This window comes from Scardinius erythrophthalmus (genome assembly GCF_964197995.2).
Source record: "Scardinius erythrophthalmus genome assembly, chromosome: 13".
NCBI lineage: Eukaryota > Metazoa > Chordata > Actinopteri > Cypriniformes > Leuciscidae > Scardinius > Scardinius erythrophthalmus.
The window spans coordinates 39267906-39294396 of NC_138233.1; the positions used below are offsets into that span (position 1 = coordinate 39267906).

At 41.8% G+C, this 26491-nt stretch overlaps 1 protein-coding gene across 2 annotated transcripts; it reads left to right on the forward strand.

Moving 5' to 3' along the window:
* The first annotated feature begins 285 nt into the window (after nt 1-285).
* Nucleotides 286-22744, forward strand: immt (inner membrane protein, mitochondrial (mitofilin)). 2 transcript variants are annotated; one of them, XM_081382937.1, is made up of 14 exons: nt 286-526; nt 1475-1539; nt 2834-3026; nt 7086-7230; nt 10513-10620; nt 11229-11330; nt 11438-11571; nt 12649-12752; nt 12990-13125; nt 14374-14503; nt 15588-15811; nt 18986-19117; nt 20491-20620; nt 21649-22744. In XM_081382937.1, the coding sequence occupies exons 1-14, from the start codon at nt 485-487 to the stop codon at nt 22254-22256; spliced, it is 2253 nt and encodes a 750-aa protein (XP_081239063.1). In that variant the 5' UTR covers nt 286-484; the 3' UTR covers nt 22257-22744. The 2 variants fall into 2 exon arrangements, with proteins under 2 accessions (XP_081239063.1, XP_081239064.1); XM_081382938.1 differs by lacking the exons at nt 286-526; nt 1475-1539; nt 2834-3026; ... (2 more) ...; nt 11229-11330; nt 11438-11571 and adding an exon at nt 12300-12345.
* Nucleotides 22745-26491: the final 3747 nt, after the last annotated feature.

Here is a 26491-nt window from a genome sequence, read left to right on the forward strand (position 1 = left end):
CAAAATCAAGCACATTCAAACCTCCTTGATTATAAGAATTACATAAAATATTTTTATTTAAATAGTGTGACTTGTTTTTCCATATGAAGTTAAATAAAGTGGAATCAATTTTTTTTTTGAAAAGATTTTGGTACATCTAATACTTTTGCAGGATAGACTAAACGAGACAACCCCTCAGTTTTGGACAAAAGAACTCTACCTTTGAGTGATAAATCCCTCATGAGCCACATATCAAATTTCTTTTTAATTTTCCCCATAAGGGGCGCATTTGAGTATTTCATTTTCTCTTCTACGAGCTCGTGACGTATGCCGACGTTGGGCGTGCCTACTGCGCATGCGCTGCTCTGTCACACCGCGCACCAGTGCTGCTGCTGGAGCTAATCTACAGTGTGCTGGGGCTAGTCGCTGTCGAGGTTGATCACATTGATAATGTTTTGCTAAAACTGGTGGCATATTTCTGATCTTCAGTCCGGGACTCAGAATCATGCTGCGCGTGTGCTGGAAAGGGGCGCGTGCTGCAGCGCGGGTGAGTTTATCCTGCGCGAGCGGTCATTCAGTGACCCACAGCGAGGCCCGAGGAGGACTCGTGTCGCTAAACTACGGCTAACACTAACTCCTTGAGTATTTATTTAATTAACCGGGGATTATATTAAACTAAACCGGAATGAGTTGAGGATTTCATCAGTTGAGGTTTGTTATTTGTAGTTTAGGGGGCGCACGCCAAACGACGTAACGTGAGGTCGAAAGAGGCGTTTATAATATGATAGGCAGATCCGTCGAACCAATCAAATCTCACGATTAAGTGAGTGACGCCCCCCTCCACCAATAAAAACCTAGCATGTACACCGGCGTAAAAATGGGCGGGCTTTGTATGATTCATATTTTCTGACACACTAGCTAGCCAACAGCTGTCTGAAAATCTTTAGTTTTTACATGTATTCGCCTTTATTTACACTTAACTGTATTTGACCAAAATCCTGTTCACCAAGAACATTTTAAGCGTAGATCTATACTACAGACAGTGCACTGTTTATTGGGTTTGTCCAAAAGAAGGACGTGACCTTGTCATTGAAAAGTTCAGAAAGTTTCCCACACAAACGCTGACGTCACGTTCAGCATGGCGCTTTTATGCAAATGAGTGTCATGAATAATCGATGCTGTGGACAGAAGCTGATAAACTTTCACCCGTCTTACTGACATTGGAGAAAAGGAAACTAATCATTCATTAATTCATTCTTTCTTTCATTCATTCATTGTTGTTTATTGCGTTTACTGAATGTCTGATACACAATGATGGTTTCTTGATTTGAGAGCCACCTATATATATGGCCATTTGTCATGAATCGATGTAAAACGGTGTTTGTGCTCGTTGTAAAAGAAAGCTATCTCTTGAATATTGATTGCTGTAGTTGATGATCTGCTGTAGTGTGTGTGAGATGGTGATGTGTGTGTTTGTGTGTTTGTTTCTCCGCAGTGTGGTAAAGTGTCGGGCCATCCGTTACAGCACTGCCGCAGATACACCACAGCCGGAGGCTCCGGGTACCACGCCAAACCCTACACACACAACCATATTGCTGACTTATTTGTTTTAAAACGTCCAGTGTGTTAACACACAGTGCATTAGCATGACAGTGACCGGTGACTTAAGAAAATGTACCGGCCATAATTATTTTTTTACCGGCCATGAAACTGTTTTGACCGTAATGACACCAAAATTTCAATTCCAATTTCGATACCACAGCTAAAACTACTGGTCTATCTAATCTATATATTTAAAACATTATTAAAGACAAGTAAACAGTCAGTAATTAAATAAAAGAACAAATAATCAAATTACAAGCAAAAGCACAAATAAATACTATATAACAAAGATACAGATTAAATAAACAGTTTTTTTCAGGTAGGTCTGATAGTAGTTTTCAGGGGAGAAATTTAATAAAGTAAGCAAATGTAAAATAACACTACACAATCTTCACTGTATAAATTAAACATTCTTTTTAATTAATCCTTATTAATGTTGCTAAAGTTATTCAGTCAAGAGCAGTGAGTGATTTTTTCTTTGTCTTTGTTGTTTGATTAACATTATAAACTCAGACATGAGCAGGAATATTAGGCTCTGTCACTTTAAGAGTGAATGCACAGGTCTAATACACTGATACACACGTTTACTTCCTCAACTGTTCATGTCCATTTAAAGACATAAATGACTGTGCTTAGGATATTTTTGTGACATAATTTTGTGTGAATTTGTCCGAGTAACGAAATGAGCTCCGCTTCACGTCGTCTTGTGCTTGAATATTTATTAACTGGCACAGTTTCGTTCATGTTTGTTCACGTTAGGATTCATATAAATATTACTGGCCGACTGGTGAGTTACACTGTGTCATAGACTTGCCACGTCAGATTTGTACTCTCATTTGGCGCTTAGCGTAGACTTCTTTGAAGTGAATGTTAGGCAGTGTTCACACTTGGCATGTTGGATTAAAGCGAGCTCTGCTGCGACTGCTCTGCTAGTGCCCTTCATTTGATTAAGTGTGAGCGCTGCCATACGAACCCTGGCGCGCACCGACCAAACAAGCCTCCAAAACAAACCAAAGACATCCAAACGAACCAAAAACAGGACATGACATCACAAAAGGACAGAATGCTCAAGATTACCTGGTTCTTCTTATTCCTTATGCCTTTTATTCTGCATCTTTAGGGTCTGTGTTAAAAATGACTGTGTGTGTCAGGTCTAAATGTATAATTTTCTGTTTTGGCCCAGAACTGAACTCCAGTATGAACACACCCTTAGTTTTAGCATCTCACACTTGAATGACTTCTTGCACCACAGATCCTCTGCTGGGAAGATAGTGGCCGCCAGTCTCCTGACGGTGGGTGGCGGTGTTGGCGGGACGATCCTCTATGCCAAGTGGGACCCGAAGTTTCGTGCAAATGTGGAGAAGAGCGTTCCGTACTCTGATCAAGTGTTTGGGATGGTGCTTGGGCCGCCCGCCCCTCCGCCCGTCCCTTTACTGAAGAAACCGGTAGGAGTTACTCTCACTTCCACTTTCACTCCGCCTGTCCTCAGTTCTGACCGTTAGACCAGAGGCCGTCACTCACGGCTCCACATCAAGCCTTGTCATGGTGCTTGTCCAGACATGTTTTTATTTTTTATTTTTTTGTGGTGTAAATATAAGCAATATTCTTTCACAAAATCGGAGCTTTGCCACTTGTGATATTTACTAGGGCTGGGTATTGACACAAATTTCACAATTCAATTCGATTTTGATTCACAAGCTTGCAATTCGATTCGATTTCAATTCGATTCAATATTCAATTTCGATTCAATTCAATATTGATTATTTTGGTACAATACATGGAAAATTTCTAATCTCTTAACAAATCTCTTAACTAATGCTGTAAACTATGGGAGTCATTAGCCTACTATAATAATGAAGGTAAAAATTACCTGATTTGTATAAAAACTTTGATTTATTTTTATAATAATAAAGTTATATGAAATGTAAACATTTAAATGGTGGCTGTCATAAAAACCTGCCAGATTTATTCAAACATGCATTAAATATTGAAGAACATTAAAAATTATAATGAATATGTAATATGGTGCGTATATTTAGCAGAATGCTCCTCTCTAGAGTTAGGGTAAGTGTACCCATTAAGCCCATGTACCCTTTAAGCCCACTTTCAACTCTGAAGTCAAATTAAAAAAAGAGAAAATAATATTTTATGCTGCTTATTATTTTAACCAATCCAGTGATTTGTTACTTCCCTGGCATTTTTAATTGCATACCAATCACATTTGGCAATGTTGAGTTAGCCCCACCCATGTGCATGCTGTCTCAGGGGACCTTACACAAAGTCACCCCAAAACTTTGGTGTTTCGGGACCCTTCAGAAATCAACACATTTCAGCAATTTTCATTTCGTTTCTTTGGTAACTACATTGATATTATGTCAAATAAGAGATAAATGTATTGTTTTTTGTGTATGAACAAATAGTACTTTATCATTTTATATCATTTTCCTTTAAATGGAAAGATGAGTTTTATTAGCTTGCGTTCAAAGCTAATCTCTAGGTCAAACCATTAGCCTTACAGAAAGATAGACTGCCAAAGAATTAAGCATGTGAACTGCAAACAATGAATGTTTTGTGATTCATTTTACATTCATTTACAAATAAATACATCAAAAATTGTTTTGTAGATAAGATTATTTTTATAAATTAACTTTTTTTAAAAGATGGGCTTAAATGGTACAGTGCCACAAAACGCATGCAAACTAGAGCCAACACAAGCTAACTTTGAATGAAAAAAATTTAACATTTCTCAATGTGGGCACAATGAAAATTACTATGATATAGTCCACAGTATATTTAAGCTCCATGCATGTATTTGTAAACATATCTTACATTTTTAAAGGAAAACATTGTTTTTTTTCACCATTACTCACTGTGGAACCATTTAAGCCCACCTTGTGTGTTTCAATGAGGAATCCCTCTGATTGCAAACTTTGATACATTTTCTGAAAGTGTTTAATGATAACATGTCTTTGTGTGCTTTTACCTAACTAACCTTTTACCCTTACCTTACTTACACACAAATTACACATTTATTCAAATGAGATAGAGCCTGTTTTGTCCTAAAGTCCTTTATGTATAACCGGGCATAATTCGGGAGTCAAGCTGAGTTAAGGCTTGTGATTCTGGACATGGAGAGCTCCCAGAGGGACCCTACATTCCCCACAGTCCTGAGCCCCTGGGACTGTTAGGGGGTCCCACTAGGAGGCCCCCCTAAGCCCAGAGTATGGAGCCCTAACTCAGCTTGGCTCCCGAGATACACCCAGTCAAACTTCCAGCTTGACTCCAGCTACAAGTCCAGTCAAGCCGACTTAAAGGGTCATTTCACCCATTTGAACATTGTTTTTTATTTAAAGTGGGTCATATATGTAGTCGAAATGTAAAATAATTTTTGAATTTGGTGCCTTCGTGAACGAGAAAAGACAAAAAATAACTTCAGAACGCATTTGTATGAAAGACAACAACTCCCACAATGCACCACATTGCACAGCTCCGCAAGCCACTCCCACTAATCCAGAAAGCGCATATCTGCCTATAAGAGAAATCACTCTTCCGTCTACAAGGCTAGCTACTACCAGAGCTTGAAATTCATTTCACATTCACACAAAATGTCTAGTTAGTTGGCGAACTCATATAGTGCATTACTCCTCGTTTGTATTTCTTTCGAAAAGGTGAATTATTGCATGGTACCTGGATGTTCAGTCAGAACATGTGCGGTGCGAAACTAGGATAGTTCACAACACAAACGTCCGTGTCCTCGTCTGATTCAGAGATTTCGTCCAGGAGAAATTGTCATCGTTGAAATTCTTCGCCGCAGACGGACTCTATCTCTGTGTTCGTAGCGGTTCGTAGTTGCATAGTGAGATCACCGGCGCCACCAGTCCGCCCTAACCCGAGCCAGTCCGGGCTCCTCGTCCGCGGCAGGCAGGTCTTCTGCCTCGGCTGCTCTTCGCTATAATGCGGCTGGTAAAGGTAGCCACAAACACCTGATTCAAGCATCAGACTTCCGAAATCCTCTTCTTCTATATCATATTGAGCACTCTCCTCCGCTATTGTCATAACTTTACATCTGTCTCCACAGCGCCTGTTAGCTTAGCTTCAAACAAGATGGAGGATATTGCTTTCAGTTTCAGAGAGTAAAGTCCCACCCACTGATCTGTAATAGGTCTGTAGCGTGAGCGCGCCCCACCCTGGGAAAGATGAGAAACTAGTGTCTGTAGTCTTAACAGAAATCCCCCCCTCTTACACTTCCTCCTACAATGACGCAAAATGACGATTTTTGCGTCATTGTAGGAGGAAGTGTAAGAGGTAAATAACAGATTTCTCCAATCTCAGGGGAAAATGAGAGAGTGTTGCACGACCATTCAATAGTATGACTGGGTTTCTAACAATGCAAAGCTTAATGCAAATGGGTGAAGTGTCCCTTTAAGGCTCCAGACCACCGGCCACTAACACCAACCCATCCCACCCAGGGCTCTAATCAAACATTAGCAAAATGATTTTTTTTTAATGTTTCCCTGTCACTGAATAAATATATTGATGTTTTACTTCTTTAAAATCATTTAATTTTTTTATATTTTGTGAATCAATGATGATGTGGGCTTATTTGGAACACATGCAGGCTTAAATGGTGCCAAAGTACCAGTTAAGCCCATGCCAGACTTCTGACTTTATTCCTAAATTATCTTAATTTTATATTCTAAAATGTACATCAACTAATTAATATAATTTCAAATGAGAGATTAATGTTGCATTTTAACAAATAATTTTTCTTATAAACTATGTCAATATCTATGAAAAAAACCTAGACTTAGATTTTGGTGGGCTTAATGGGTACACTTACCCTAATATTTCTCGTTGACTAACGAGTTTATGGTCACTGGATATGGGTTTTCTGAGGTAAATGTGACGTTACATGACATTGTTTACAAGCTGATTTACTGACGTCTTTTTCACGGTTGAAACACTGATTGAGCGATTCCATGTCACATGATACGGATTTCGATAAGTTGTACTCTATCTTTTAACACACTTTCAGACGCTCATTCATGTTTATTTCGCGCTGTAACTGGTGTTATTAAGGCGGAAGAGAAGATCATGTGCTTCTCCTGAGCTGAGCCAGAGCGATCTCACGCCACAGCGCCAGAACGGTATTTATGTTTTGGAATTTCATAAGAAAATAGACGTAATTTGAAATCTGAGACTTTGTTTCATATGAATAATAACAAAGCACAAAGATTATTGCGATTTATTGGATGGGATGCGCTACAATGTTCCATTCATTCATCAACTGAAAACAGGATGACTAATCGATTCTTGGGATTTAAGAATCGATATTGGTTCGTAAAAATGAGAATCAATTAAAATTACTTGTCCCTTCAAATAAAAAACACTTGTCCCGGACGAGCGTGAATGTCGAGCCCTGTCATTGATGTATTCGGACTCTCTGTGCTTCTGTCAGATTGCTGTAGGCCATCAGTGATGAACAGGGATTTTTGTTTTAACAGGGAAAGGTCGAGCCCCTGCAGATCTCCTCAGTGCCAGAAGCATTGAAGGAGTCCAAGCAGCCGAAAGCCAAAGCCTCGAGGTCAGATCCGACTCCTGTGGAAGCAGCGGCAGAAGAAGCTCCGGCACCGGCACAGACACTCCAGGGTGAGCGAGACACACACTTCCTCTCACTCAGACCCTAGCAGCTCTCACATGACCAACAGATACACTCGAGAAGTGGGTCTACTGTCAATTAGGGTGTGTGATATAGATATAGTCTACGATAATATCGTGATTGTTTAACGATGTGTGATCTGACATTATCCAGAATGTCCCTCACTTCACTAAAACACATCTAGAGTTGCACTCGTACACTACATGTAGTCTAGTAGGTTAGACTAGTGCACTTGTGCGTTTAGAGCGCACACTTTCACTGCGTGATTTACTCTTAAAATCCTTTTATAATGACCTCAATATTCAAGATAAGGGGCAAAAATACCTCTGTCTTTATATTTATATCATTTAATATAGTTATATATAATCTCTATATAATATATATAAGTGACTTACATTTTAGACACTATCGCCTGTTTTTGCTCTATTTCTCAAATGAAGATAGTTTGTACCGAGCCACAGGACTGATCCGCGTCTCTGAGCGACACACAGCGGTGTTTCATTACTGAGTGAACCAATCGGCTGAATGATTCAATGACTCGCTCGTTACGACAGTCAAATGCTTCGTTCCTTAAAGGTGCATTGCGCAAGTCTCTGAGTTTTTGCAGAACTATGCCCCCTTCTGGCGACACACGAAACTGCAACCAGAGTTGTGCACGCGGTTACGTGGAGTTTGCGTTGGGGTTTGGGATGAACTAGAAGCCGGTCTCTAGAATCCATCTTCTACTTTTGCCAAAGTCGCTTGAGTTGTCTTCGCTGATGCGGATAATGGCGGCGAATACACAAACCTGCCAGACATAGCTAGGTGAGCGTGAACGCGCATGACGTCACGCCCAGTCGATTCCGTCCCGAATCCCTCTTATTTATTTTACTGTACAGGATTATAGAGGCAATCGCAGAGATCATAGAAGGGCTCATTCAGCCCATCAGGCAATTGTTTAAGCATGTATGGGTTAGAAAAACGGGTATTTTTAACATGAAAAGTTGCTTAATGCACCTTTAATGAATCAACCGTTTGAATGAATAAGTTGAAACTCACTGACTTTCTCAGTAACAGTGGCTTAATTTCACACTTAAAGAATCTTTTCATTTGTTTATAAATAATTTCTAATATCAATATTCAGTGTTTTATGTTTTAAACATCAGCACATTATTTCTGCATGTGTAAGTGCAGATTAAACACATTCATGTCCCTCTAAATTCACTTATGTCTTATTATCATAATAGAATTTATTGATCAAATGTAAGAATTTGACACAAAAGATGATGCATACATTTATTTAGGTTAAAATGGCTTTATAAAGATAAAAATGCCCATAAAAGGTGAAACTGATTGTTAAAGATGATTCTGTCACCTCTGTGAACTGACCAGCACACACAATATTCAGAATACCGTTATATGAGAAATGAATGTTTTAGTTGTTGCGTTTTACACGAACCAAACTGAAATGAAGAGCAGTTCAAGATCATGCAGATTTCACTTGATGTAATGCACTGTGTGATATAGAATTATTAGGATTTATGGCATAACGGCAATAATTTAGGTCTGCAATTAGAAATAATAGTTCAGCTGTGATAAAATATTTCTAGGTCTGTATAGTACAAACACAACTATTGCCTGTAATATTCGGACCGACTTCGATTCACACCGAGAGCAAATATTTAAGAAGATATATATTTATAAGCCAGATATATATATATATAAGCCAGACTGAATAATCACAGTATAGCTGACTGGTTTTGAATAATTGCTGATTAGCACAGTGAGTTGGATGATTGACAGGTGTGTTGGTTCTGAAAATCTCTCATTCGTAAATCCTCTCCTGTGGCCTCATGGGATAGTGAAGTGTCCATCACATGCACTCTTCAGAACCTCACCAGAAGGAGTAGGTCATCCGAGTATTTTTCACAAAAAATGTTTTATATAAGTTTAAGTTTATGAAAATGATTTATGAACATTATTTTATATAAAAATGTATTTAATGAAACATGTTAAACACTGAAACTGCTAGAAAATCGAAGCCAAAGTCGTGTTCCAGGAGTGTGTTTGGGTGCAGTAACAGATTCTCCCCATTAGATGCCAGTCAAAGTCTTGGCTCTATAATATGCAGACCCAACTTTATGCATGTTTTGTAAGCTTCCCCTCTCTGTTACACATATTGGACTGTCCTGGGTATAACACAAGCAGAACGCTCTTTTATGAAGTTATTTCACTTAAAGGGATAGTTCACTCAAAAATGAAAATTGTGTCATCACTTACTCAACCTCGTGTTGTTCTAAACCTGTATGGGTTTCTCTGTTCTGTTGAACACAAAAGAAGATATTTTGAAGAATGTCGGTAACCAAACAGTTGATGTGTCCATTGACTTCCATAGTATTTTTTTTTCCCACTATGGAAGTCAATGGACACATCAACTGTTTGGTTACCGACATTCTTCAAAATATCTTCTTTTGTGTTCAACAGAACAGAGAAACCCATACAGGTTTAGAACAACACGAGGTTGAGTAAGTGATGACACAATTTTCATTTTTGAGTGAACTATCCCTTTTAAGGACTTATTTAGTAAGATTATGCCTGAAAAGGTTTTGAGGATTTTTTGAGGATAAAAAAAACTTCTTGTGTTTGTTTGCTTGGTTTTATTTTATTTATATGATATTTATGTTTTTGTAATTGAATTTTTGCCATGAATATCTATCTATCTATCTATCTATCTATCTATCTATCTATCTATCTATCTATCTATCTATCATATGCATAAGCAGAAAATTATAATAAAGCAAAATGGCACCATCTGGGACAAAATAGTCAAAATGAAAAAATGTAAGTCTTGCCAACAGAATGAAAGTCACTTTACAAAGATTGCATAATTTTATAGTTAAACGGCCCTGGGATTAAAAACTGCAGTTTCAATGGGGTGATTTTTGCCCTGAAGGTCCTGAGAGGAACTATTGTGTGTTACCAGTGCAAAATATATTTATTAAAGGAAATGAGGGTGAAATAGTAAAATTCCAATAGAAATACACACCTGTGCCAAAATGTATGCAGTTGGCATTAATAACACAGGCAACATCAATACAACACAACTGAAAAAGACAAGTGGCCATAAGAATGCTCAAGGGTTCATTTCTGAATTAAAGTTTTAATAAAATTGGCAGAGGCCATTTGAAAATTCAGAAATGTCGCACGAGTTAAAGCACACACACACACACACACACACACACACATTAAAGCGACTGCTCTGCTGGATCAGATGTGTGTTTCTCATGTTGCAGAAGCCTCAGCAGAGGCCGCTCACATTATCTCTGCTATCAGCGATGTGCCCTCTGTGCCCGCGCCGGGTACGAGTGACGAAAGCCCCGCGGGCCACGCGCCGCCGGCAGGTCAGAACCGGCTCACACACACGCCTGCTGCTCCCGACAACTGATACACACCCCGTGTGTGTGTGTGTGTGTGTGCATCTGATCAGTTGTTGGGCATCAGTGTCTCTTCCTCTCTGCATGTTCTCTAACGCCATCCATCCTCAGTGTGATCATGTGACTCATGCTAACATCTGTTGTGTTTTCTTCAGTTCTTTACTAACACACTGTGCTAACCAGTATTCTCTCCCATTCACTGACTAATGTCCATACTCTTTTCTTTTTAATGCTCTGTGACCAGTGTGCTTGAATGTTAGTCTGAGGAGAACTGATCATCTGAAAATGAACAGATACTTCAGGTTATGGATCAATTTGGCGAGTGTGTGTGTGTGAGAGAGAGAGTGTGTGAAAGAAAGAGAGTGTGTGAGTGTGTGTGTGTGTGTTTGCATGCAGCCAGTGAAGTCAGCGCACTAGAAAAATGCATTTATTGCCTTTCATCATTTCACATAACCCTTTTTTTATTTTTTTTATTTTTTGGTTGAGATGGAAAACTCACACCTTTGTGAAACATGATTATATTTCCGCTGTACTCTGTGTGTAATCTCTGTGTGTGTGTGTGTGTGTGTGTGTAGCTGAAGAGTGTCATCATGAGCCTGTGCTGACGGAGAGACCCGCGGAGGAAGTGAGCGCTCGACTGGAGCAACAGGATCAAGCGGAGCAGCACGTGCTCACCGGTGAGTCTCACACACACTTCGACCAGAGGAGAGGACACGATTATTTCATGTTTTTGAAAGGGTCTCTTATGCTCACCAACAGTGATATTGTGAATCTGTGATTGCAGCTCTGACGGCGGGGCTGGAGGAGTCTCTGAGCAGCTCCGCGAAGATCACGCTTCAGGCCATCGGAGCCCAGGAGGCGGCACTCACTGCCATCACTGCACACACTGACCAGCTCAGAGAAGCCATGGACTCACAGGTGAACACACACACACACACACACACACACACACACACACACACACTGCCATCACTGCACACACTGACCAGCTCAGAGAAGCCATGGACTCACAGGTGAACACACACACACACACACTGCCATCACTGCACACACTGACCAGCTCAGAGAAGCCATGGACTCACAGGTGAACACACACACACACACACTGCCATCACTGCACACACTGACCAGCTCAGAGAAGCCATGGACTCACAGGTGAACACACACACACACACACTGCCATCACTGCACACACTGACCAGCTCAGAGAAGCCATGGACTCACAGGTGAACACACACACACACACACTGCCATCACTGCACACACTGACCAGCTCAGAGAAGCCATGGACTCACAGGTGAACACACACACACACACTGCCATCACTGCACACACTGACCAGCTCAGAGAAGCCATGGACTCACAGGTGAACACACACACACACACACACACACACTGCCATCACTGCACACACTGACCAGCTCAGAGAAGCCATGGACTCACAGGTGAACACACACACACACACACACACACACTGCCATCACTTCACACACTGACCAGCTCAGAGAAGCCATGGACTCACAGGTGAACACACACACACACACACACACTGCCATCACTGCACACACTGACCAGCTCAGAGAAGCCATGGACTCACAGGTGAACACACACACACACACACACACACACACACACACACACACTGCCATCACTGCACACACTGACCAGCTCAGAGAAGCCATGGACTCACAGGTGAACACACACACACACACACACACACTGCAGAGCAGGCCAATCAATCACAACAGACTAGGCCATCGGACCAATCAGAGCAGAGTAGACCATTCACAGCAGACTGGGTCAGGGGGTTAGAGACTGAATCCTTATTGTGAGAAAAGAGCTGATGCTGCAATATATGATGAGAAAACGTTACAGAGTGTGGGCGGTCCATGTGTGTGAGACGTCTGAGGCTGTGACGAGCTGTTTTCTGCTGGTCATAACACGCTCGTGTGTGTGTGTGTGTGTGTGTGTGTGTGTGTGTGTGTGTGTTTGCAGACTCCTCCAGATGAGAAGTCTGCTCAGTGGAAAGCTCTAACTGAAGCTCTGAGCGAGAGAACCAGAGCCGTGGATGAGGCTGGAGACGCCCTGCTGAAAGCCAAGTGAGATCATCTCACACACACACACACACACAGATATAGAGGAGGACACTGTGACTGGAGCCTCACTTCACACTATCAGCTGTTTTGTCATGTTAATGTTGTATGGTATATATCGCAACCTTCTTATTTTTGTTAGAAATGAAATGTCTCTGTGTGTGTGTGTGTGTGTTTTCATCAAATGGAATATACTGCACAGAGAGAGGCTTACCCGCACTGTCTGGTTCTGTGTGTGTTTAGAGGAGAGCTTGAGAAGCTTCGGGAAGTGATCAACAGCGCAAAACAAACCAAGCTCGACTCGGCGAGACCGCAGATCCTGGCGGCCGAGGAGAACCTGCACAGCATGATCGTGGACCTGGATAAAGTGGTCACCAAGGTGAGGATCTCCATCTGACTTAATACAGTCAAACCAAAAACTATCCAGACACCAGATTTAACTTTTTACTAGTGGGTTCAGGACACTATAGTTCATTTCTGTAAGTGAGGAGAGCAAAATCAGTTTCAGTTTATTTCTAAAGCACATTTAGTGACCGCAACACGGCTGACCACAGTGCTGTACAGAAGAAGAAGACCATAAGACGACAGATAACAGGAAACAGAGAAGAACAAAACAACACATTACAATATATTTAAAAAAGTGGGACGAGCCACAGAAGAAGCTCTATCACCCCGAGCCAGTTCTTGGAGTGTGGAGTGAGTGTTGATCTTCAGACCTCATAAACCCGTGAGGGATTCTAGTGTAGTAATAGACAGATCGCTCTGCGTTTGATCATGTAGAGATTTATAGACCAGTGATAGGATTTTACACTTGATTCTCTAATTAACTGGCAGCCAGTGTCAGTCTTTCAGAAGGGGACTGAGACGCGTACATTTGTACATCCTTTCAAAACTCGTGCAGCTGCAAAATGAGAAATTTGAGTTTTAGATGTACCATAGTAGATGGAGTTTCAGTAATCCAGCCTAGTTGTAATAAAAGCATGGATTGGGACTTCCAGAGACTTCTCGGATAGAAACGGCTTAATTCTAGCAAGAAAGCGGCGATGAAAGAAACTAGAACCAATCACAGAGCTGATGTTTATTAAACTTAAGGGAATAAAATAAAGTAAACTGTGTCATATTATACCCAAATATTCTTCATACAGTGACTACCAGTGACATTTATACAAATTTGGGATCAGAAATGATTCAGACACTTTGAGCTGATCATGTTTTGCTGAAGTGTGTTTTCTTTAATAACTAATGCTCTTTTACACACAGACTGAACACAATGAAGCATTGCTTGGTGATTGGTTGAGCTAAACTGGTATTATCTAATAGTGTAGTTAAATTTAACAGCTGACAGATATTCAACATAATTCATGTGTGAGACAGTCTAACAGAAGGACGGACAAAACCAGTCAAATATCAACTGAGTTCATAACTCTGAGTTCTGCTCATATTTTATCACCATTTTCTAAACTATAGCGTGTCTCACACCTATGTTGTGTGTGTGTGTGTGTGTGTGTGTGTGCGTGCGTGCGTGCGTGCGTGCGTGCGTGCGTGCGTGCGTGCGTGCGTGTGTGCGTGCGTGTGTGTGTGTGTGTGTGTGTGTGTGTGTGTGTGCGTGTGCGTGTGTGTTGTGCAGGTGCAGACGGCGCAGTCGGAGGCGAAGGTCGTGTCTCAGTACAGTGAGCTGGTGAACGAAGCCAAAGCTCAGTTCCAGCAGGAGCTCGCCAACATCACACCGGAGATCCAGGCCAACTGGAAGGGACTCTGTAAGATCTCACACACACATATGGCGATCGATTCTCAATTTTTAATCAAATTTCGATTTGATATGTGAATTGATTTTTTATTGTAGTTTACTGTTTTGTGTTACTTTTCATATTTTACTGCGGTAGACAGTAAAAAAATTTGTCAACCCAATATTATTAACATTAATGAAACTGAAGGCAACAGTTGAACTTTTCGTTTGCGTTGGACATGACAGATAACCGTGTGTGTATCTGTGAAAAAGAACTGCACTGGCGATCGCATGTGAGAGGCTCATCTGTGCTTGCACTTCATCTGTGTGTCCGTCAGCGTGAGCACCGCGTTCAGTCCTTTACTTTAACTTTAAGTAGGACTGCGAAGTTAAAGGAGTCTAACACTTTAGAAAATCGATTTTTGAAATTTGTGAATCGATACAAATCGGTAGAAGATAGAATCGCAATTCATATATGAATTGATTTTTTTTCCCACAATCCTACTGTTCACAGCTGGTATTGAGATGTGTTTTGGTGGATCGGATCAGAAGTGGACGACTCTAAACACAGGTGTAAGCGGGTCTGAGACGCTTTGAGCTCGTCCACTCTCCAGCACTTCCAGAGGGAGTTAAACACACACTGCTTTACTAGTGTAAACGCTCATGTGGTCGAATGTGCTCAAACAGCCACTAAACACCGTCTTCTCTCTGTCTGCTGACCTCATGCGTGTATCTGTATACTGGATCTGTGCAGCTCTTAAAGTGACAGCACTAATATTCCTGCGGCGTCTCTATAATAACACTGATCAGACGAGACAAAGAGAAAATTCACTTGTTCTTCACTGAATAACCTTTGTAACTATATTTCTAATGTATATTTTATAAAGTGCAGTGTTATTTTACATTTGATTACAGTTTCTGAACTCGAATACCTAAAAATCTTAAAACACTCTTTATTTCAATCGTATATTTGTTCAGTTGTATCTATTTGTTGCGAGTGCTAATTTTTTAATTTGTCCTTTTTGAATTAGCGAGTGCTTACTGGTCTTTAATAATGCTGAAGTGTATCCACTCATGCCAGCCTAGTTCCAGCACTGCTCTGTTGTGTTTGCCAGCGGGAAAGCTGAGCGCCGATGACTTGAACTCCCTGATCGCTCACGCACACCGGCGCATCGACCAGCTGAACCGCGAGCTAGCGGAGCAGCGCGTGCGTGAGCAGATCCACATCGAGACGGCGCTGGAGCAGCAGAAGATGGAGAACCAGCGAGCGCAGGAGAGAGCCGTGGCGTCAGCACTCGAGCACAGCCGAGAGGACATCAGGATCCAGCAGGAGAAGAAGGTGCTGCAACACACTCACACTCACACGCTAAACACACACACACACACTCACATGCTGAAACACGCTAACACGCCAAACACACTCACACGCAAAACACACGCACACGCTCAACACACGCACACGCTCAACACACTCACACGCTAAACACACTCACGCAAAACACACGCACACGCTAAACACGCACACGCTCAACACACGCACACGCTCAACACGCACACGCTCAACACGCACACGCTCAACACACGCACACGCTCAACACACTCACACGCTAAACACACTCACGCAAAACACACGCACACGCTCAACACGCACACGCTCAACACACGCACACGCTCAACACGCACACGCTCAACACACGCACACGCTCAACACACTCACACGCTAAACACACTCACGCAAAACACACGCACACGCTAAACACACTCACACGCTAAACACACTCACACGCAAAACACACGCTAAACACACGCACACGCTAAACACGCACACGCAAAACACTCACGCTAAACACGCAAAACGCGCACACGCTAAACACGCGCACACGCTAAACACACTCACACGCTAAACACACTCACACGCTAAACACACTCACACGCAAAACACACGCACACGCAAAACACACTCACACGCAAAACACGCACGCGCTAACACGTTAAACACACTCACACGCTGAAACACACTCACACCCTAACACACTTACACACTAAACACACACACACACGCTCACACCCTAAACACACACATGCCAAACACACTCACTCACACACTAACATGCTAAACACACTCACACGCTGAAACACACTCACACCTTAACACGCTAAACACACTCACACGCTAAACACACTCACACGCTGAAACACACTCACACCTTAACACGCTAAACACACTCACACGCTGAAACAAACTCACACCTTAACACGCTAAACACACTCACACGCTAAACACACTCACACACTAACACAGTAAACACACACACACGCTCACACCCTAAACACACACATACCAAACACACTCACTCACACACTAACATGCTAAACACAGTCACACGCTAAACACACTCACACGCTGAAACACACTCACACCTTAACACGCTAAACACACACGCTAAACACACTCACACCTTAACACGCTAAACACACTCACACGCTAAACACACTCACACTGCAACTCACACGCTGAAACACACTCGCACACTAACACGCTGAAACACTCACACGCTAAACACTCACCCGCTAACACGCTGCAACACACGCTAAACACTCACATGCTGCAACATGCTAAACACACTCACGCTAACACATTAAACACTTACACACTCACACGTTGAAACACATTCACACGCTAAACACTCACACGTTGAAACACATTCACACGCTAACACGCTAAACACATTCACACGTTAAACACTCACACGCTAAACACTCACACGCTAAACACTCACACGCTAAACACACTCACGCTGCAGCACACGCTAACACGCTAAACACTCATGTTGAAACACACTCACACGCTAAACACACTCGCACGCTAAACACACTCGCACGCTAAACACACTCGCACGCTAAACACACTCACACGCTAAACACACTCACACGCTAAACACACTCACACGCTAAACACTCACACGCTAAACACTCACACGCTAAACACTCACACGCTAAACACACTCACGCTGCAGCACACGCTAACACGCTAAACACTCATGTTGAAACACTCACAAGCTAAACACACTCACACGCTAAACACACTCACACGCTAAACACACTCACACGCTAAACACACTCACACGTTAAACACATTCACACGCTAAACACACTCACACGCTAAACACACTCACACGCTAAACACACTCACACGCTAAACACACTCACACGCTAAACACTCACACGCTAAACACTCACACGCTAAACACTCACACGCTAAACACACTCACGCTGCAGCACACGCTAACACGCTAAACACTCATGTTGAAACACTCACACGCTAAACACACTCGCACGTTAAACACACTCACACGCTAAACACACTCACACGCTAAACACACTCACACGCTAAACACACTCACACGCTAAACACACTCACACGCTAAACACACTCACACGTTAAACACACTCACACGCTAAACACACTCACACGCTAAACACACTCACACGCTAAACACACTCACACGCTAAACACACTCACACGTTAAACACACTCACACGCTAAAACACATTCACACGCTAAACACACTCACGCTAAACACTGACACGCTGAAACACAATCACACGCTTAACACACTCACGCTGCAGCACACGCTAACACGCTAAACATTCACATGCTGAAATGCACTCACACGCTAAACACACTCACATGCTGAATCACACGCTGCAACACACACACTAACACGCTCACGCTGCAACGCTCACACGCTGCAACACACTCACACGCTGCAACACTCACACGTTAAACACGCTCACACGCTGCAACACACACACACGTTAAAAACGCTGCAACACGCTCACGCTAAACACACTCACGCTGCAACACTCATGTTAAACGCTCACACGCTAAACACTCACACGCTGCAACACGTTAACATGCTAAACACACTCAACATGCTCACATTCTAAACACTCACATGCTGCAGCACACTCACACGCTAAACACACTGACACGCTGCAACACGTTAACATGCTAAACACACTCACATGCTGCAACACTCACGCTGCAACACTCATGCTAAACACTCACTCGCTGCAACAACCTCACATGCTAAACACGCTAACACACAAAACATACTCACACGCTGCAACACACTCACATGCTAAACACACTCACATGCTGAAGCTACTGTTTTAGTTTTTGTCTCTCCTGCTCATCAAGGCTGTAATATTGTGAAATTATTATTCCAATGTAAATCAGCTGTTTAAAGTGTAATTTATTCCTATGTAATTTATATGCATGAAATTTTATTTTTTTTAAATTGTAGCAGTTTTAAAGCTTAAAGGTGTGTGTGTGTGTGTGTGTGTGTGTGTGTGTGTGTGTGTGTGTGTGTGTGTGTGTGTGTGTGTGTGTGTGTGTGTGTGTGTGTGTGTGTGTGTGTGTGTGTGTGTGTGTGTGTGTGTGTGTGTGTGTGTGTGTGTGTGTGTGTGTGTGTGTGTGTGTGTGTGTGTGTGTGTGTGTGTGTATCAGCTCCAGGAGGTGCGTGAGGTGCTGGAGGCTGAGATGCGGACTCAGCTGAGGCGTCAGGCGGCGGCTCACACTGATCACCTGAGGGACGTGCTGAAGGTCCAGGAGCAGGAGCTGCGCCAGGAGGCCCAAGAGGTGCGCACACACACATCAGTCGCTCATTTAACAGCTAGAGGAGTTCCTCACGACAGAAGTGGGATGGGCTTCCTGTCTGACTGACTCAATTGTAGTCGATTCTCCTTTGATCAACCAATATTTACATCTTAAACCCCAAGAATCGATCTTTTAGCCTGTGCTGTTTTCAGTGGATGCCTGAACATAACTTTACTAAACATTATTTGTAGCGCCTGCCGTCCAATTAAGCGCAATAAGCTTTGTGCTTTGAAAGCTGAGACTTCGTTTTTTCAATATCAAAAGTAACAAATATGGTCAGTTTCATCACTTAATTCAGTCAGTAAATGTGTGTTTGTGTCTCTTTAATGTGTGTGACAGATGAAGCGATCATCTCTTCCTCTTTACTAGTTACAGCAGCAAATAAACATCAGTGAACATCAGAAGATACAGAACAACTCACTGAACTCAGTCATGTCTCATGTAATCCATCAGTGTTTCAACCGCAGAAAGACGTCAATAAAACAATATAACGTCATATTTACCTCAGAAAAGCCGTTCAGTGATCATAAACTCGACAGTCAGATGGAAAAATAACTATATTTTTACTTAACCTGTTGTCTTTATTTAATATATGCTTGAATAGATCTGTCATGAAAACAGGTTTTTAATTTAAATATTTATATTTCAACAACAAATTGGAGTAGAAACATAACTGTATAATTAAAAAATATGTATAAAAATGCCTTTTGTAGAATTTAAATGTTTGTATACAAATCATTTTTTATTTATTTATTAGTAAACTTTATTTTCAGTTTCGGTTAAGTGAATTTTTTTTTTTTTTTTTTTTTTTTTTTTTTTTTTTTTAGAAAAGTGACAGTGTACATTAATAACGTTACAATGATATGTATTATATTAACATATTACACACGTTACAAATATAAATGTACCCAGATTAGCCCGAAGGTTTTCATCGGTAGTTCCTTTGCCAGATGTGATTAGGCCTAAAACTAGAGAAGAGGGTAAAACAATAACAACAATAATAGAACTTATAAAACATTATCTTCGGTTTTGGTGTTTCTGTTTCTGATGCTACTTCATTTTAGTAGCGTCACTAATCCATTATTTCCATAACTGGAAATAAAAGTGTTCTCCAGTTCTACTGAATCAGTATTGAAAAGAGATGATGATATCCATCTAAACGTGTGTGTGTGTGTGTGTGTGTGTGTGTGTGTGTGTGTGTGTGTGTGTGTGTGTGTGTGTGTGTGTGTGTGTGTGTGTGTGTGTGTGTGTGTGTGTGTGTGTGTGTGTGTGTGTGTGTGTGTGTGTGTGTGTGTGTGTGTGTGTGTGTGTGTGTGTGTGTGTGTGTGTGTGTGTGTGTGTGTGTGTGTGTACAGGTCCTGAGCAGTAAGATGATGGAGCAGGAGACTCATTACCGCAGACTGACCCAGGAGCAGCTGGACACCTTCACGCTGGACATGAACGCAGCGTACGCCCGACTCAAGGGCATCGAGGAGGCCATCGACAGTAAGCCTTCCCAAACTCGCTCTTCACACACACACACACAAATGAGTGGGAGAAAGGAATATGGTCTGTGATGCGTATTTCAGATAATACTGGAGTCTTTTGAGTCTTTCTGTTCAAAATGTAATTTATTCGACAGAAAACAGTATGATAACCTTATCAAAGCAATCCCACAATCTATAATCCAGATGTCCTCTTAAACGTTCCTCAAAGTAACGTAACCCGCGGTTAGTGTCTCTAACTCACCTAAACTCACCCAATATTACAATTCAGAAAGCCTTTAAGGAATTATATCCTTTTTCTTCAAATAAAAATAAAAAAAATCAATATTTTTCCAGTGTTGAAGTTAAGATTTTAAGAACAAAATATCTTAAATTTCCAGTTGCACCAAAAGCTAAGGAAGTGCACTATAAAGCTCTTAATGGAGTATATCCATCTAGAGAATGATTACGATGTCGATTTGCTCTTTTTGTGTTGATCTGATTGAAACAACTGAACATCTGTTTTATGATTGTACATTTGCCTGTGCCTTTTGGGAGGATTCGCATTACCGGTTTCCTAAATTTGAAGATTTACCTGTATTAACAAAGGAAAATGTAATATTTGGTATTTTAATGACAGATGAGACGCATGACGTGGCAGTTAACACGTTTATTATTCTTGGGAAATTATTTTTACAAAAGAATAGATTCCTGAAAACACTTCCAAACTTTTACGTTTTTCATGAGGAACTGTGCCATTACTTCTTATCCCTAAAATTAATGAATAAGAAGAATGCCTTAATCTTATCTACTTTGAAAGAGGATCTAAACTTGCTGAAAACCCCTAGACTTTTATTTATTTATTTATTTAAACATATTTTTATTTAATTTCTTTAGTTTACTTTATTTATTTTATTACTAATTGAGACATTCCATATTTTGTACCAGGCCAATTATGGTTTTTAATATTGTTCAATAAAGTTCTTAAAACTTCAACCACATCCGGCTTGCGTTTGACCTTCGCTTGACGTGTTCTCTCCTGTCTCGAAGGTCATGTGACTGCTGAGGAAGAGGCCCGCAAGGCTCACCAGTTGTGGCTTTCCGTAGAGGCTCTGAACTACACGCTGAAGTCCGCGGGTGCCGACTCCCCCACCGAGCCTCTAGAGGGCGCTGTGCTCGCCATCAAAGAAACCTGTGCGGAAAACGAGTTCGCCCAGGCGCTGGCCACCGCCATTCCCGAAGAGTCTCTGAGCCGAGGCGTCTACAGCGAAGCTAGCCTCCGCGCGCGCTTCTATGACATCCGCCGGCTCGCGCGCCGCGTGGCGCTCATCGACGAGACCCGCAACAGCCTTTACCAGTACTTCCTATCCTACCTGCAGTCCGTCCTTTTGTTCGAGAAAGAGCAAGAAGCGCCGCCGGCTAAACTAGCGGCCGAAGATCTCGACACGTTCAAGCTGCTCGCCTACGCTACTTACAGCATCGAGCGCGGAGACCTGGAACTAGCCGCGAAGTTCATCAACCAGCTACGTGGCGAGTCGCAGCGCGTGGCGCAGGACTGGCTCAAAGAAGCCCGGCTCACTTTAGAAACCAAGCAGGTGATCAGCCTGCTCTCGGCGTATGCTAATGCCGTGGGGTTGGGCACCACACAGGCCCCTTAGCCACACCCACATGCCCCTTACCCACACCCACTGGCCCCTTAGCCACACCCACTCTGTGGAGATTATGTAAATTACGAGGCGTGTCATTTGCCCGCTGTTAACGGAGCCTTCTGCTCAGCTGATTAATTTATTAATAGTTTTGTGTGCTAGCCAGAAATCTGTCCGAATTACCTTTGCAGGAAGTCTTTGCCCTTAAAACAGTTCTTAAGTGGCATACCAACCAGAACAGCCAGTAGCTGCACCTCATATACGCGGAGAAACACATCTCAAGGCTGTGCTGGTCTTGACAGTGGCGGCACTCACTGTATATGATTGAATGCCTCCGGGTCATCGGATGGTAACCTGTTCACCGCTTCACGATGCACGTGTAACTCTTCAGTTTCAAAGTTAAATATTTACTGGTTGTTTATTAACCCAGATTGTTGAGAATAATCAGTGCTTTTCTCATTCAATATTGGAGATCAATAAATCATGGTTGTTGACAAGAATGGCATTTCAGTTATTTGCATGTGCGAGTTTTAAAAACAGTCAGATCTGGTTTAGCGGGGGTTAATTTTAATTTAAAGTCCCCCTGTGGTGTAAATTCAGCTTTTAATGTTGTTTATGTGTCTATGTGGTGTTTTTAATGTGCTTTAAGACAAACCATGTGTAAGTTCATAAGTCGACAGCATTGCTGAGTATTTCCTCCTTAAAACTGCAGTGAACCAAAGACAGTCTCAAACACACGCTTTGAAATCGCTGGTGTTTCTGACGTCACAAACTACCTTGTAACCAATCAGATCAACGTGTGATCGTCAACCAGTGGATCTCTGAGCTGAGGGAGTGAGTGGAGGCGGGGCTCATTTGCATATTCATAGAACCGCGCATACTAAATGAGGCAAGGGTGTCGAGTTACATTCAAGATATTTTAAGGCATGAAGAATTATTTTCAAGGAATTTTTTTTTTAAATGGCATATTGGTGATCAAAGATGAGTTTTTAACACATTTTTTTATTTTAGCTGTTTACCAAAACATGATCAAATTACTGTTTAATAATGAATATGGGCTTAAAGAGCAGTCTCAGCTTAATTTTAAGGGTATTCACATCCAAATTGGAAGAAAGGTTTAGGAATTACTGCTCTTTAATATGTAGACCCCTCTTTTCAAGTGACCAAAAGTAACTGGACAATTGACTCAAAAGCTGTTATTTCATCAACAATTAAGCAGGTAAAAGGTCTGGAGTTGACTGTTTTTGCATTTGTATTTGGAAGCGGTTGTTGTGAACACATATCATGCACATGAAACAGGCTTCAAACGCAAAAGCCATCCATCAGAGAGATGGCAGGAACATTAGGAGTGGCCAAATCAACCATTACAGGACTAAAAAATGCATTGGTGAGCTCAGCAACATAAGAAGGCCTGGACGTCCAGAGAAGACAACGGTGGTGGATAATGGTAAAGACAACATCCAGCCAAGTGAAGGACACTGTATGCACACTGTATCTTTTAACAGACCTTCTGATCTTCATTCATGTTGTAACTAGTTAAGCGGAAGAGATTGGTTCACGCCAAGTCACCTTTATTTCTATAGCGCTTTATACAATACAGATTATTCAAAGCAGCTTTACAGAGATAACAGGAATATTATGCATTTCGGGTGTTGTTCAGCTAAAGTCAGTTCAGTGTTGATTCAGTTCTGTTGTAAAGACCATCAATTATTCTTTTAAGTTCATTTCATCTATAAAGCAGTTCTACAAAAAAATTGTCATCGTCCAGCTCAGTTCAGTTCTCATAGAGTAGCATCAGTACAGGCAGATCAATAATACTGTGGTAAATCAAGTGTCCCCAACTAAGCAAGCCACAGGCGACAGTGACATGAACCCAAACTCAAGAATGGAGAAAGAATCCTTGGGAGAAACCAGGATCAGTCGTTCAGTTCTCCTCTGGCCAACAAACGAACATGGTGTGATTATGATTCAGGATGCATAACAAGTTAGAATTCAGATCAGGATTGGAAGCATTAAAATATTAATCCAGTTCCTTGGTTACAAGGTAGTTTGTCAGCTTGAAGATGGATTCATCACGCCATTAAGGAGCTGTAGCTGGCCATAGGGTCTATGTGGAGGACCTGTCTGGTTCTTGTGTCTCTGCTGAGGATCTGTGCAGATGGCGGTCGTGTTTAGGGGATTGTCCAGTAGACACAGTCTCTGCTGACACTCAGGGATGCGTTGTGGTCGTGTCTAGGGTGCAGGTCCTCCATCTGACTATGGTAACCTCCAGATAATGATGAGGCCAACAAATATTAGCGTAGACGCCATTCTTCTTAGGATGTGACAATTACATTGGGTGTTATGGGAAGTGTTCCAGGTTCCTGTTGACCTAATTTATTCAGCCTAATAATAATTTAACTGATTTGAATAATAGAAATTGGTAATGTGTAATTAGTCTAGCTTTGAACTGACAGAGTGTGTCTGCTTCCCAGACAATGGTAGGAAGGCTGTTCCAAAGTTGCGATGCTAAATAGGAGAAGGATCTACCGCCAGCAGTCGATTTTGATATTCTAGGTATTAGTAACTGGCCGGAATTTTGAGATCGCAATAGACGTGAAGGACTATAATGCGTTAAGAGCTCGCTCAAGTACTGCGGAGCTAAACCATTTAGTGCTTTGTACGTGATCAGCAATATTTTAAAATTGATGCGATGTTTAATAGAGAGCCAATGCAGTTTTGACAGAACTGGGCTAATATGGTCATACTTCCTGGTTCTGGTAAGAACTTGAGCTGCTGCGTTTTGGACCAGCTGTAGTTTGTTTATTAAGCGTGCAGGGCAACCACCCAGTAGAGCATTACAATAATCTAGCCTTGAGGTCATGAACGCATGAACTAATTGTTCCGCATTTGTCACTGAGAGCATATGACGTAATTTAGATATATTTTTCAAATGGAAGAATGCGGTTTTACAGATACTAGACACGTGACTTTCAAATGAAAGATTGGTATCAAAGAGCACACCCAGGTTCCTAACCGACGACGAAGACTTAACAGAGCAGCCATCAAGTGTTAGACAGTATTCTAGGTTATTACGTGAGGAAGTTTTTTGTCCAATAATTCAAATCTCTGTTTTTTTCAGAATTAAGTAGTAGGAAATTACTAGTCATCCAATTTTTTATATCAGCTATGCATTCCGTTAATTTAACTTGGTAAGTTTCATCGGGGCTGAGTATCGTCGGCATAACAGTGAAAACTAATTCCATGTTTCCTAATGATATCTCCCAAGGGTAGCATGTACAGAGTGAACAGCAGCGGTCCTAGTACTGAGCCTTGTGGTACTCCATACTGAACTTGTGATCGATGAGACAGCTCTTCATTTACTGCTACAAATTGATAATGGTCAGATAAGTATGATTTAAACCATGTGCAATTCAACTAATGCCAACATAATTTTCGAATCTATTTAAAAAAATTTTGTGGTCAATAGTATCAAATGCAGCACTAAGATTGAGTTACACTAATAGAGAGATATAACCAAGATTGGATGATAAGAGTAAATCATTTGTAACTCTAATTCAGGGGTCTCAAACTCAACTTACCCAGGGGCCGCTGGAGGTAGAGTCTGGGTCAGGCTGGGCCGCATCAAGTATTCCACAAAAGAAGTGTTTCAAGTATTCCAAAAAAAAAGGAGCACAGCTGATCCAATCTTCTCAATCTTTATTATTAACAGTTCTTCAACATGAATTGTCCATCTGAACATGAACTTTCCTTCTGAACATGAATGGTTATTCAGAACATAGGCTTCTCTTGCCTACTCCTTGCTGCCAGAGACCTGGCAGCGCTTCCTCTCACACAGCTGAGACACATTTGGTTTGAGGGAGGAAACGGTTGAAACCCTCAGTGTGGCTTGAAGATGCTCATCAGTATGTCTGGACCTGTACTTTGACTTATTGAAGTTCATGGCGGAGAAGAGCTTTTCACATAGATATGTGCTCCCAAAAAGGCACATGGTCCGCTTGAACATCCTGGAGAGCTCAGGGAAGGTGGGTGGCAATTCTCTCAAAAAATGTCCAAGCTTGTCTGCATTTCCATTCACCTCCCTGAACTTGGCTTTGAGTTCAGAATTGCACTGCAGGCCAGTGAGCTCCATTTGAAGTACAGGAGTATTATTTTGCACATCGAAGGAGAAGGGGTCAGCAAAAATTTGAAAAGTGACTCTGTGCGTCTTGAAGTCTGCAAACCTGCGATCAAATTCCTCCTGTAGC

Coding starts and splice junctions, on each gene's coding strand:
- immt (XM_081382937.1), top strand. CDS start 485: ATGCTGCGCGTGTGCTGGAAAGGGGCGCGTGCTGCAGCGCGG. Junction 527..1,474: donor GGGCGCGTGCTGCAGCGCGG/GTGAGTTTATCC, acceptor GTTTCTCCGCAG/TGTGGTAAAGTGTCGGGCCA. Junction 15,812..18,985: donor GGATCCAGCAGGAGAAGAAG/GTGCTGCAACAC, acceptor TGTGTGTATCAG/CTCCAGGAGGTGCGTGAGGT.